This window comes from Mauremys mutica, chromosome 7 (genome assembly GCF_020497125.1).
Source record: "Mauremys mutica isolate MM-2020 ecotype Southern chromosome 7, ASM2049712v1, whole genome shotgun sequence".
NCBI lineage: Eukaryota > Metazoa > Chordata > Testudines > Geoemydidae > Mauremys > Mauremys mutica.
This window is the reverse complement of record NC_059078.1, coordinates 27,507,850-27,523,053: the sequence shown is the minus strand read 5'-3', so window position 1 is coordinate 27,523,053 and position 15,204 is coordinate 27,507,850. Positions and strand designations below refer to the sequence as shown.

Below are 15,204 nucleotides of genomic sequence, written 5' to 3'. Positions count from 1 at the left end.
TGGACAATAAATAATCGCATTTTAACTGCACAGACTGCATTTTGATTGTTTTAGTTGGCCAGACGATGATATTTTTCCTCGCACATTCCAGCAAAGCCTTGATTATTACAATTTTACTGTACATTTATTAAATAGGAAAAAGCTCTCCTAAAAATCATGTTAAAAGGCCTGTCTGTACAAAGGCATTGCTTTCTTAGCATGGAGTGCGATGTCTGCTTATTGTGTGGCATGTTGGTCCACTTCTTCTTTGGTTTTTAACATTTTTTTTATGAAAGGAGCTTGCCACTGCAAGACCTGGACACCATACTGGTTTAACTTCATTAGCATTTACATCTGACCTTCCTCTCTCTTCCTCAGTCTCTTTCAGATCTTTTCTAATCCTGCTACTGTTATCTCCCTGTGCTTCCTGAAAGGAAGGCAAGGCTGCAAACAACTTTTGGGGCATGTCGTCCTTTGGAATGAAATGGTTTTCTTATTGAAATACCGTTTATTAAGAGCTTGTTGGTTTTTCATATGTACTGGTGCTCTGCAGCAGGGTGGATATTATGCCCATGAATAATGCACTGAGGGACTGATTGAATGCCTACTGTAGTCAATGGGAGTCTCTCCATTGACTTCAATGGGCTTTGGGTTGGGCCCCATACCACGATAAAAAGGAAATACATCTCTACCTCGATATAACGCGACCCGATATAACACGAATTCGGATACAACGCGGTAAAGCAGTGCTCCGGGGGGGCGGGGCTGCGCACTCCAGTGGATCAAAGCAAGTTCGATATAACACGGTTTCACCTATAATACGGTAAGATTTTTTGGCTCCCGAGGACAGCGTTATATCGAGGTAGAGGTGTATATTGGACTCATTGGTGTTAGGGTGGTGTAAGCATGGCACTAATGACAGCGGACAAAGGCTATATAGGTTTAGTTCTGTAAAGTAGCACCAAGTAATTACATTTATAGCAAGGTTTATAGACTTTACTTTGACAAATGGACTATCCTTTTAAAACAAGTTACCTGTTTGATTTAATTATGATAAGGAAACTATATTCCTAATGTATTATGATATTTTCATTGATTTAGGCAGGATTAAGAACCCTTCATGACATTGGCCCTGAAATTCGTCGAGCTATATCCTGTGACTTGCAAGATGATGAACCCGAGGAAAATAATCACGAGGAAGAGGAAGATATATATAAAGTAATTACTCAGAAAGTACCCACATGGTAGAATGTTTCATTATGTGTTTTTATATTTCTAGAAGGAACTCATCAGACCACTTGGACTGCATCTACCAGAATATTTTAAAAGATGATGCAAATATATTAACAAAAAACAACGTTAACAAAAGGACACATTCTATCACCTTCAGAATTTAGCTGAAATATTTTCCCTATAGTCACCCCACTCAGGAAAAGTCACAAGAAAATACATGAGTCTTAAGCTATGGCCAAAAAGTCAACAATATCATGTTCTCTTAGGCCAATGGGGGAGCAAATTGCAGCATTAAAGGCCATGCGCTTATGCACCTTACCCCAGAAGTTCAAATCAAGCACTGGGAGTGAAAGTACCTCAACTAATCTCAGCTGTAGATAGGGGAAGAGGTGGATTCTTATGTAGCCAGATTTCAGACTAAGACAGCATCGTTTAAAATCAGCGCCTTGAATTGCACATAAACACCAATTGGAAGACTTGGGATAATACGTATAAAATACTGACTACTGTGGCAGACACTTGTAATTAAGGGGGAATCTACTTTCTACATTAGATGATCCTTCTGAGTTGTCTTCAGGGCACCCACGGAGAGCATGCTACAGCTGTCTACTCTAGGAGGTACTAAAAGCAATAAAAGTGGTGAGTTCCACATCCAAGAAACAAGGTCAAAGGTAGAGCTAGTCAAATAGTTAAAAAGCAGGTTTGTGAAAGTTTCTTCAGAAAGGAATGCCAGGTTCTGTTTGTTATTATTTGTGGGGTCATGTTATTAATTTCTCATTAATATTTGGAAGGTTGTCGTGTATTTGTTTAAATATATGCAAATTCAAAAATGTTCACAAATTTTAGCACAAGTGTTTATCCATGCAACAATGCATTCAAGAATTGCATTTATTAATTATTAACCCATTTAAAAATTTTCAAACATCTTTTTTTCTTTTAACAGAGGAATGGTGCCCTGTTTGGAAACCATATAAATCATGTTAGCAGTGATAGGAGAGATTCGTTTCAACAAATCAATACCACACACCGTCCCCTGCATGTCCAACGGCCTTCAATTCCATCTGCAAGTGATACTGAGAAAAATATGTACCACCAGGCCTCAAATTCTGTATTCCATAACCATCATAATCACAACTCAATAGGAAAGCATGTTCCAAACTCAACAAATGCCAATCTCAATAATGCCAATATGTCCAAAGTTGCTAATGGAAGGCACCCAAACATTGGAAATCATGAACATAGGTCCGAAAATGGATACCATTCATACTCCAGGGCTGATCATGAGAGGCCTAGAAGATCAAACAGTAAGAGGTAAACTCTGATATGTTTGTGTTCAGTAAATAAACATCCTACAGCATGTGCAGTAGTTTAGAATGGTATAGTGCTATTCCAAAACTCATACTGTGCTACTTAAAACAAATAACTCCTGATATATTAGGTGATAAGGAGGTAGCAGTTGCTTTCATTTTTTTTCTATTGTATAGACAAATGAAATTATGATTTAACATATAACTAATTTCTTACCCATATAGAAAAATATATTTAACACAATAGCCCATGTAATCTAGGAATGTCTTGTCTCAAACTGTTAAAATACTGGGTTTTTTTAAACAAATCCATTGGACAGTCACAGTATAGAATGAGTATAGTCACCATTAATAGTGAATTTCTGAAAATTATTTTAATTGTCTAATTAAAAAAAATTGTCTCCATTTTTATGGCTTTCCTGGATAGAACACGCTATTATGAAACTTACATTAGGTAAGTGCATATTGTTTAAGACATATGTTTACATCATGAGACAACATAAAAGCTCCCAATGTTCTTACAATGGAAAAACAATAATAAAGTAGCCAGAGTTAACTGGACACAAACTTAGAATAACTAAAGTGTGGAATGAAAAGATATAAAATGACCACAAATTTGTGATAATTTTATCGGACTAATTTCGCCCCATGTCTGTATGGTAAGTGACCAACACGGGCTGATAAAGTTCAAGACTAGTAGAGAACTTGATCCTGCATCATTAAAATCAATGGCATTATTAAAATCAATCACTTTAGTGGGCACAGGAGCATACCCAAAGAGTAGTTCCTGTTTTAAAAAATGTCAAGTTTAATCCTACTTCACTTAGACTGGAGGAGATAAAAAGTATGCAATGTTAAAGGTGTTGTTGTAAGAATTATTTAATGATGGCTAATTATATTTATGGGCAAGGAAAAGAACCTATTTAGTGTTTGTCAGAGTTGCTTGCATCATGAATGTTAGAGGTCAGATAGAGGGCAGCTCTGGAAAAGTATTTCCTAATCTAGTACACCTCTACTCTGATATAACGCGACCCGATATAACACAAATTTGAATATAATGCGGTAAAGCAGTGCTCCAGAGGGGTGGGGCTGTGCACTCTGGATCAAAGCCAGTTCAATATAACACGGTTTCACCTATAATGCAGTAAGATTTTTTGGCTTCTGAGGACAGCGTTATATTGGGGTAGAGGTGTAGTTTTTATGTTTAGAATTTGCATAGCTGTTTTCACATTTTGCTTTGGAAGACTTCACTAAATGCTCTTATATTTTTGTTCAGTGGCAAATTTTAGGTATTTGAGAAACTTTTTCAAACATGTACTCTAGACTTTCAGCTTGAAAGACTGATTTAAATGTGCTTGACTTTTCTAACTACTCAGTGTAACTACAGAAGCATAGTAAATCTACCATACTTCTATTAACACTTTAAAACAGAAAAGCAAAGACAGAATACCCATGTACCCATCTGTAGTCTAATGGAAGTTACTGTAAAGCATCAGTCCAGCTACGAGAGAACTTGTATGTCTGTCTTTTCTTTTTTTTTAATATCTATGTTAAAAGTGCAGGTTTAAATATTAACGTTATGGATAAAGTATAGTGAAATCCTAAACCACTGTGTACCAATTGTAGGTCAGACTCTGGTGATGGGCATCTACCAACTATTTGCCGTGAAGATCATGAAGTTCGGGATTACTGCAATGATGATCATTATATGGGAGAGCAGGAATATTTTAGCGGAGAAGAGTATTATGAAGAAGACTATATGTTGTCAGGAAGCAGGTGAGATTATTAGTCGTAACTACAAAAAATGTCAATAAATTATATACATACACCTAGTATTACATTAAACACACTTTATACCTTAAAATATCACTATTCTTTTCTTAGGGAAATAGATCAGTGAATGAGAATGCAAAATATACTCAAGCACATCTCATGTTGAGGTATGAAATGAGACCCCAGCAAATCCCTAATACATAATTCCAAAGCAGTGATGAAGGAATTTAGTTCATTTGGACTGTGAGAAACTCTACAGTTCAAAATCAAAGAAGCCCCTATATTTACTGGGGAAAAATTGAATACTGCTTGAGGTAAATGAAGATTTAAGGCCTGCACCTGCTCCCAATGAAGTATATGACATAACTCCTGTTAACTTCAATGGCAGCTGGATCAGTCTCAGTTGGGGAAGCTTTTAATGATGGTTCATTTGATTCGATGATCTCAGCAGAAGGAAGGATGATCATGAGACAGATAAACTATTTGATGGACTCTATATAGTATAACATGATCAAATAAAGTACAGGTTTTAACCTCCCTTTAACAATTCTAATCACGTCACCTTTTTCCATGTACCTGGAACAGACAGTTGATACTGTGATACCTGTCCTGGCCTTTGGGCACCACTGCATTATAAATATTTAGAATTACACATTTGTTTCACTCAAGTCACATCTTTCACAAGAATTTCATGGACTGAATTTGCAAAATTGCTGAATTTGTATTTATTACACATTCATAACCCTGAGTGAAATTCCAATTTGCATTCATCTGAGTCCCCACCCTTTCCCTTTCCTCCCTGCCCCCTACTCTAATTCCTGAGGTCCAGTTTTCCTACCCAATTTCTCCCTATTTTTGGACTTGTTTGGATTTTCCCCAGCCAAAATTTCCAGGTGAAACTCATTTCTTACAGTTTTAATACTTCTGTGCTGCAGCATCCTTAGAAGGCCTGTTCTAACAACTTTCTTTTTGACCCAGTGTCGACAATTCCTGTGACTTTCATATTCAACAGTTTCACTTCTTTTATTGCTGTTACTTGCCCAGATTTAATCAAAAACTGTGTATCTATTCCATGTAGATCCAAGCTTTCCCCCTTCAGCTTGGATTCATACAGTTCCCTGAACTGGGCGAGGGGCAATCATTAGGTAATTAGTATGCCCTCTCCTGACTTTCCTTACATTTAGAACAATCTATCTTTTCATGGTCTGTCATTTTACTATGCTAACATTTCATGGAACAGGTCTCCTACTTTTTTGGCAACAGTCGGTGTTCTCTGTTTTACAAACTGCTTGTAACCTTTTTTCAAACATGTCAAATGTTTCATATATCCTGTTAGAAACCCCTGTCTCATCATGAATTATACACAGATTTGTACTTACAAGACTAAAGGTAGATTGTTTCCACCTTCCTTACAAAAGGCTACTATCATCACTCATAAATTGCTGTCTAGAAAGATTCCAGTGGCTCAACCAATTCCACAGCCTCACAAAAGTCTCCTCAGCCTTGGTTTTAATTTGCAAGGGCAGGTCTAGTACAACATCACTAGATTAATCCATTGCCTGCTTGTCCTAGATGTCCATGTACATATTCACATGTGCCAAACATAACAATCTTCTCTACTAGTTCAGGTGGAGTCTCCACCTTCTTTTCTTCTCCATGCCCTACCTGCACTCCAGACAACTCAGATTGTCAGCTGACCCCAAATTGAATTGGTCCATCCAAATTATCAACCAAGCACCCCCTCCACTTTCATTTCATTTACCCATCCATTCATTTTGGATATAATATTAATCAGAGTCAAATAAGCCTCTTTTGAGATTTTTTCCTTCAAAGAGGAGGCTTTTGTAATACTCAAGCAGCAACAGCCTGAACTCCTTTGCGCTGAGCCCTGCAGATTACCCTGATATCATAAGGAAAGATGTGGGTTGGGGGAGGAAAGAGTTTTGCTATTTTTAACCACAGGATAGTATTGAGGCCTTGAGTTGTAATCTTCTGTGATAATAGTAACATTGACGTCAAGGATTACATCTATGTGGTTTTTTACCAAGCATAATATTACTTAATAAAACCAATAAACGATTAAAGTTAATGTGTGACTTATTCTAAACAGACCAGCGTATGCCCGTTTTCTCATTAGCAGTGCACAATCAGAAATCAATATGTAACTAATGAGTCACGTTTTTCCAGATGTTTTGTTTAGTTCTCCTGCTCTGGCAAGAATCAGTGTAAGAACAGTGCCAGGAGTCCTTTGGGCTGGTAAATGAAAAGATTAATGATCAGTTCATTGAAACTTCCCTTATTAACAATATGTTTCTTTAATTCAGGCATACGTATGACTATCACAACAGATATCACTGCAATGACTTAGATTTTGAGCGGCCAAAAGGTTACCATCACCCACATGGGTTTTTTGAGGAAGATGATTCACAGATCTGTTATGATTCAAAAAGATCTCCTAGGAGACGGTTGCTACCTCCAACACCTACATGTGAGTACAGTAAGAAAGTCTGTTTAAGTGCCTCAAATTTTTATCAGTGAATACAGTGTTCTGTTTTACATAGAAGCCTGGATGAAAAAAGAGAATATTCCTGTGGACCTTGACATCACTCTCACCATCACTTCTTGTGATTTTTGAGAGTAAACCCCTGATTAGTACATATATTTACCAACTTTGCAGACAACAGATACAAATGTCTATCTTGAGGTGCAGCAATCTACAGATACCAGCATATAACTGCATGTGTCTCTCTCATTCTCCCTTGCTTCCCTCATCCCTTCATTGTTTCATTAACATAATGTGACCGTCCTGCATTTTCTCTGCTTATAAAACTATAGCTAATATAGAAAACCATTGCAAATGAACAAAGTCCCTGGTATCTGTTTACTTTATGAGGTTAGTGGAAAATGGTCAGGTAGGATGCAGCACAGGTTTGCCCTACTTTGAGCTTGGATCAGGAAGTGTTTTTCTTTGCGCCCCTAAGGGAAACAAAGGTTTATTCATGTTCACAGGTTTATTATGTTGGTATAAATCAAACAGAACTATTGTCACTCTAGTGACTCACCCACTGGCACTTTCCAAGACTCTTTCAAACCAGATACACCACCTGCTAATACTATTATAGCTTTTATTTGTTTTGGCGGGGTTTTTTGTTTTGTTTTTCAGATGAAAGCACCACAAGCTTTTCCATTTGTTTTTAATTTGGAAAAGGTGTTTTCTCAGTTCAGGGCATCTGCACCTTTATCTCCGCTCAGTGGGTAAGGGCACCCAGGTTCAGGCCTCCACCTCCCCAGTCATTGCCTTTCTTGGGTGGAGAGACATCTCCCTCCCTTCTCAGTGGGGTATCTCCATGCTGAACCGTTCCTTGCCTTCGTATTTCTCAGCAAAGGCACTTGGCCTAAACAGACCTGCTTGCTTTCTCTTCAGAGATGGATAACAGAGTGATTGCTAGAGATGTATGTTACCATGCAGTACTTCTTCTGCAAGTCTACAGAGAAAGCATATTAAAAACAATAAAAGAACTTGATTGTATGCTAATAATCTTACCAGGCATCATCCCAACCTAGGGGTTTCTTTGTGATTACAAGTTCATCAGTGCTTCAGCTCAGAACAAGCACACAGTCTTATAAGGCCTCAGTAGGCCATGTCCTTCTAATCCTTCCTTAAGGATTGGGGCCTTTCATGGACCAGGGGTCCTGCCCATTTGCTGGATCAGGAAGAAGGCCTTGATTCAGGTTAAACCCCAGGCTTTTATCCAAAAGTATTTTCTTTGTCTGTTGGTCTCTGCAGAATCCAGTTTTAACTGGTATATGTGCATCTTTCCAGGGAGGTGGCTTCAAAGGCTGATGATGAAGAAAGTTCATTAGCATCCCCCCTCCCTACTAGAGAAGGTCCATACAATGTAACAACAACATAAACATAATTGCATTTTTAATACAATGTAGTACAAAGATATTAGCTCTAATTCAGTGAGGTTTACCTTAACTCAGTAAAGCTTATCTTAATTTGATAAGGTTTCTTCAGGATATTACACAGTATCTGTCTGTCACAGGTGTTTTGACAGTAACAATACAAATACTTCATAATGCTTCTCTTTTTGTGGCTATAGCTGAGGCAGTCTCCATCCATATGGTCTTAGCAAACACCACAGATAGATGTAAGTCACCAGGACTAGATGGTATTCACCCAAGAGTTCTGAATGAACTCAAATGTAAAATTGCAGAACTACTAACTGTAATGTGTAACCTATCATTTAAATCAGCTGTCATTTAAATCATTCTGTAAATGACTGGAGGATAGCTAATGTGATGCCAATTTTTAAAAAGGGCTCCAGAGGTGATCCCGGCAATTACAGGCCAGAAAGCCTGACTTCAGTACCGGGCAAACTGATTGAAACTTTAGTAAACAACAAAATCTTCAGACACATAGATTAACATAATTTGTTGGGAAAGAGTCAACATGGTTTTTGTAAAGGGAAATCATGACTCACCAATCTACTAAAATTCTTTGAGGGGGTCAACAAGCATGTGGACAAGGGGATTCAGTGGGTATAGTGTACTTAGATTTTCAGAAAGCCTTTGACAAGGTCCCTCACCAAAGGCTCTTAAGCAAAGTAAGCTGTCATGGGATAAGAGGGAAGGTCCTCTTATGGATTGGTAACTGTTTAAGATAGGAAACAAAGGGTAGGAATAAATGGTCAGTTTTCAGAATGGAGAGAGGTAAACAGTGGTGTCCCCCAGGGGTCTGTACTGGACTCAGTCCTATTCAGCATATTCATAAATGATCTGGAAAAAGGGGTAAACAGTGATGTGGCAAAATTTCCAGATGATACAAAACTACTCAAGATAGTTAAGTCCCAGGCAGACTGTGAAGAGCTACAAAAGGATCTCTAAAAACTGGGTGACTGGGCAACAAAATAGCAGATGAAATTCAATGTTGATAAATGTAAAGTAATGCACATTGGAAAATATAATCCTAACTATACATATAGAATGATGCCGTCTAAATTAGCTGTTACCACTCAAGAAAAAGATCTTGGAGTCATTGTGGATAGTTCTCTGAAAACATCCACTCAATGTGCAGCAGCAGTCAAAAAAGCGAACAGAATGTTGGGAATAATTAAGAAAGGGATAGATAATAAGACAGAAAATATCATATTGCCTCCATATAAATCCATGGTATGTCCACATCTTGAATACTGAGTTCAGATGTGGTCGCCCCACCTCAGAAAAGATATATTGGAATTGGAAAAGGTTCAGCAAAGGGCAACAAAAATTATTAAGGGTATGGAACTGCTGCCATATGAGGAGAGATTAATAAGACTGGGACGTTTCAACTTGGAAAAGAGATGACTAAGGGAGGATATGATTGAGGTTTATAAAATCATGACTGGTGTGGAGAAAGTAAATAAGGAAGTGTTATTTACTCCTCATAACACAAGAACTGGGAGTTACCAAATGAAATTAATAGGCAATAGATTTAAAAAAAAACAAAAGGAAGTATTTTTTACAAAACGCACAGTCAACCTGTAGAACTCTTTGCCAGAGGATGTTGAAGGCCAAGACTATAACAGGGTTAAAAAAAGAACTAGATAAATTCATGGAGGATAGGTCCATCAATGGCTATTAGCCAGGATGGACAGGGATGGTGTTCCTAGCCTCTGTTTGCCAGAAGCTGGGAATGGGCGACGGGGGATGGATCACTTGATGATTACCTGTTCTGTTCATTGCCTCTGGGGCACCTGGCATTGGCCACTGTCAGAAGACAGGATACTGGGCTAGATGGACCTTTGGTCTGACCCACTATGGCCATTCTTATATAATTTCCAATTGAATGCAGCTAAAGGGAATTTATGGAGTTTTTTTCCCCAGTACTTTTGGTGGGTAGCATTGCCCTTTCAATGGGATTTTTTCAAATCCTCTTAAAATATCTGGGTATTATTTGTCATCAAGATCTCTTGTTTGAAATTCAAACCAGATCCTCCATTTATTATCTCAGAAACATTACTAGAATTTAGTCTGTTTTGTCTCATGCATGCAGAATGGTCATTTCTACTTTAGTTTTTATGTTGAAGTAGTGTGGTTTATTGCTGCATAGACCAGACAATAAAACACTCTGTAGACTTCAAGTTTCACAGAACGCTGCCAGCATGTTTCTGACGTACTCCTATTTTTCAGTCACTTTGTCTACTGCTCAAATCTTTATTTTGGCTTCCAACTAATTTTTGTATTACATCAAACGTTGCTCCTCTCATCCTTCAAATCCCAGTGTAGTCCTGATTTATGTGCAAATCCAGCATAAAATTAGATTAGCAATGCCAGTCTTCTGGTATCAGAGGGGTAGCCGTGTTGGTCTGGATCTGTAAAAGCAGCAAAGAATCCTGTGGCACCTTATAGACTAACAGACGTTTTGCAGCATGAGCTTTCGTGGGTGAATACCCACTTCGTCGGATGTATTCACCCACGAAAGCTCATGCTGCAAAACGTCTGTTAGTCTTTAAGGTGCCACAGGATTCTTTGCTGCTTTTACAGTCTTCTGGTGCATCTTAGAGGCACGCAAAGTACTTGGATCTTGATCTTTGAACTGTGATACTTCGTGGGTATGAACCATTTTTTTCTTGTTTGGTTTGAGAAGCAAACCAAACAAGAAAACTCTGTTTTTAATACTACACATAAAACATATTTGATTTCTATTGCTTATCTTCTTCAGTGGGAAAGGGTCATTAAAGTATAAAATGCCCTGGGACTCATTATGTAAGAAATGCCAAATAAGAGCAGTTTTGATTCGTAAAATGCATAAAGACCCCAAATCTGATAAGATTCAGAAATGTGTCAAGAATCAGTTTTTGATTGGGAGGGAAATGTAATGGAGTCACTGCCACCCTCCCCAGGGTAGGGTCACCGGCTCTTTAAAGAAAAAGCAGAAAACCATAATGAAAAGCGACAAATACATAAGCAGTTTTTGCAATAAGTTCGCTAATAATGCTAACTATGCAGGACTCTCACTTCTGAGCTTCATTAGCTTTTGCCTTTTGGACCCTTGGTGGTGGTGGTGGTAGTGAGATAAAGCACAAAATCCCTATAGGTCATCACACTGGAGAGTATAACTGTTGCTCTCCAAATACTCCCATGATTTCCTTCAAATGAGTGAGAAGTGAAGCTCCCAGAAAGTTATGAGCCTTCTGCTAAAGGCATCAAGAAAACACCAACTTAGAAAGGGACTCCTCCTCTATTCTTTGGGGAAGCAGGCTCCTATATAGCTTTTCACCAGTCCCTCTGATAACAAAGATACTGGAAAATCTCAGGCTCTTCCCCTCGGCCCAGTTAGGGGGTTTGCCTCTACATGGCACAGATGAGAGCAGAATATATATACCCTGTACATATAAGTGAGAGAGAAACCTTGAGCTAAAAAGTTCTCTATGGTCTCTTCTCTCCAGGAGAGGTGGAGTGGGAGGTTTCTCTATGGTAACAGCCTGTCAGCCCCATTTAGCTTTTTCTCATTAAAATGTTGGTGGGCTAAAGTCCACCCAGTCACAGACACTATTAATCTGATAAGTCTTTAAAGAAGATTTACCAGTAAAAGATTGTTCCATCTGATGTTCTTACCAGAAAAGACAGTTGTGGCCTGATTCTGATCTAAGTTGCATCAAAGTAATGCAGGGGTAACTCCAATGAAGTCAATTGACTTAAACCAGTGCATTTTAGCACTTTAATACCCCAGCAGGGTTTGAAAGAAGGAAGATCAAACTAATTCATTTTAATTAATGTTTGTGGAAGGATACATTTGTGTGTACATTCAAAAACCGATATGTTACATTGGAGAATTTCTATTAGCATCCAAATATGATCCAAATTAATGTAACACACTGTGCCTTGGTTGAGTATTGCAGTTTGTTAGTAGATTGAGTTCTGAGATTTGGGGCTGTACGGCAAAGATCAGGTCGTAAGGCCCAAATCCTCTAAGGTATTTAACCACCTAACTGTCTTTGAAGTCAGTATCTTTTGAGGATCTGGATTTAAGTGCTTATTTCTTACCCACTATCTTCAATTCTTTGTACTTTTCAAAGAGATGCAAAGAATGGTTCTAAAGTATTGGTCTAAAGTTCCTTGCCATGGCTTTCCATGGACAGATTGCTACCTCCCAGGTTTCTCACCACGAAATCCACATATGATGGAATTTACCAGGATTATGGAAGTTGAAGTTGGACAAATTCAGACTGGAAATAAGAGTGTACAACATAAACAAATTAGGGTAATTAACCACTGGAATAGTTTATCAAGGGTCACAGCTGATTCTCCATCACTGGAAATTTTCAAATCAAGAGTGGATGTTTCTAAAAGATGTGCTCTAGGAATAATATTTGGGAAGTTCTGTGGCCTGTGTTATACAGAAGGTCAGACTAGATTATTACAATTGTCTTTTCTGGCATTCAAATATGTTTTTCCTAATAGCATGGAATGGCTTCTTACTAGGGCTGTCAAGCGATTAAAAAAATTAATCGCGATTAATTGTGTGATTAAAAAAAATCAATTAATTGTGTGATTAATCGCACAGTTAAACAATAATAGAATACCATTTATTTAAATATTTGTGGATGTTTTCTATAGTTTTAAATATATTGATTTCAATTACAACACAGAATACAAAGTGTACAGTGTTCACTTTATATTTATTTTTTATTACAAGTATTTTCACTGTAAAAAAACACAAAAGAAATAGTATTTTTCTATTCACCTAATACAAAAGTACATGCTGAGGATGGGTTCTGCTTGATAATGATCCAAAGCAGAGCTGAGTGACACATGTTCATTTTCATCATCAGAATCAGATGCCACCAGCAGAAGGTTGATTTTCTTTGTTGGTGGTTCGGGTTCTGTAGCTTCCGTATCCGAGTGTTGCTCTTTTAAGTCTTCTGAAAGCAAACTCCACACCTCGTCCCTCTCAGATTTTGGAAGGCACTTCAGATTCTTAAACCTTGGATCGAGTGCTGTAGCTATTTTTAGAAATCTCACATTGGTACCTTCTTTGTGTTTTCTCAAATCTGCAGTGAAAGTGTTCTTAAAACGAATATGTTTTGGGTCATCATCCAAGACTGCTATAACATGAAATATATGGCAGATTTCAGGTAAAACAGAACAGAGTCATACAATTCTCCCCCAAGGAGTTCAGTCACAAATGTAATTAACGCATTATTTTTTTTAACGAGCATCATCAGCTGAAAGTATGTCCTCTAGAATGATGGCCAAAGAATGAAGGGACATACAGATGTTTAGCATATCTGACATGTAAATACCTTGCAACGCCGGCTACAAAAGTGCCATGCAAATGTCTGTTCTCACTTTCAGGTGACATTGTAAACAAGAAGCAGAAGGCATTATCTCCTGCAAATTTTAACCATACTTGTTTTTCTGAGCCATTGGCTGAAGTAGAGTTGAGTGGACTTGTAGGCTCTAAAGTTTTTTACATTTTATTTTTGAATGCAGTTATTTTTTTTGTACATAATTCTATATTTGTAAATTGCACTTTCATGATAAAGAGATTGCACTACAATACTTGTATGAGGTGAACTGAAAAATACTACTATTGTTTTTTACAGTGCAAATATTTGTAATAAAAATATAAAGTGAGCACTGTACACTTTGTATTCTGTGTTGCACTTGAAATCAATATATTTGAAAACGTAGAAAACATCCAAAAATATTTAATAAATTTCAATTGGTATTGATTAATCTTTTTAATCTCAATTAACTCACACAATTAACTCAAATTAACTGCGATTAATTGACAGCCCTACTTCTTACCTGTCTCAATATTAAAAACATGTTTAGCACAAAAAACTACTACTTTGATTTGTGTAACATTTACAAAATTACACATTACATTGACCTGCAAAGAGACAAGGATTTGGTAGTTTCCCTTTGGAGACATGGTTCTTCAGCATGCTGTAGCCTGATCTATATAAAGAGAGAGAGAGTGATTACTTAAGAATCCCCAGTTGCCACTTGGAGGGTCGACAGGTTCTTGTCCCAAGATCAGGCCCAATATTATTCAAATTATTATACAGTTGGGAACCCCAATGTGCACAGTTGCAACACTCACACTATAGAAACTCCTTTATATTTACAAATAGTTTATTAATACATTTAGCACAGTCTCAAACACCCCAGATCAGTAAGGTAGATAGAGATACTACAGAATATACATCTGCACACTCATATATTCACACCATCCCTTGTAGAACAACCTGAAATGTTAGTCATTATCTTCTTCATCACCAGTGGCCATCATTCTGACACCTCCCTGGGACTACATCTCCTTCTTCCTATCACCCCTAGGCTGGGATGTCACTTTTATAATACGTTGTGCTGATGCCACTGTGTTTGATGCATATGCAGTAGGGGATTTCCTTATTTGTATTTCCTCACCTTACTAATGTATCTTTTTTTCTAGAGGTTAGTATATTAGTGATCTGAACTTATTGTTATATACATTAATTCATTACCATGGCCCTTCTGTGGTTAGGATCTGTGGACGTAGCTCATGTACCTGTTATATATGTCAATTCATTGCCATGACACTCAAGTGGTTGGATCATGTATCTGTGGCCAGAACTTCTCTTTAAACACACTATTTTCAGCTTCCCAATTCTTAAATTTTGAACAGATAAACAGCCAATGGAAATCCTAGAAATCCTGTCTGTTCAAAGGTCATAGGCCCTAAGTCTTATGCTGACTTGATGAAGTTAATTTCTTACAGGATACAGGTCTGTAGGTTCCTTGCATTACTGCTGAATATAATGCAAAGCACTGAATATAATAAAGGCAAGCTAGCCCACTGGGCTACAATGAGGAACTTAAAGCTTCAGTGAAGAAATAATTGTTATTTTAACTATACACAAGAAGCTTACAATATACA

General features: G+C 37.6%; 2 protein-coding genes across 5 annotated transcripts in view; one reads left to right on the top strand and one right to left on the bottom strand.

Annotated features, from left to right (window-relative positions):
• The window catches only part of CACNA1D (calcium voltage-gated channel subunit alpha1 D), a 419,514-nt gene that overhangs the window by 397,312 nt on the left and 6,998 nt on the right, over positions 1-15,204 (top strand). For both annotated transcript variants that reach the window (XM_045024186.1, XM_045024187.1), the window contains exons 40-44: positions 1,081-1,197; positions 2,156-2,523; positions 2,947-2,973; positions 4,146-4,295; positions 6,617-6,780. In XM_045024186.1, coding sequence (XP_044880121.1) covers positions 1,081-1,197; positions 2,156-2,523; positions 2,947-2,973; positions 4,146-4,295; positions 6,617-6,780 — 826 coding nt within the window. The remainder of the gene's footprint in view (positions 1-1,080; positions 1,198-2,155; positions 2,524-2,946; positions 2,974-4,145; positions 4,296-6,616; positions 6,781-15,204) is intronic.
• CHDH (choline dehydrogenase) overlaps positions 13,964-15,204 on the bottom strand; it is a 36,555-nt gene continuing 35,314 nt past the window's right edge. For all 3 annotated transcript variants that reach the window (XM_045024190.1, XM_045024191.1, XM_045024192.1), the window contains one exon: positions 13,964-14,243. The gene's annotated coding sequence lies outside the window, so the exon portion shown is untranslated. The remainder of the gene's footprint in view (positions 14,244-15,204) is intronic.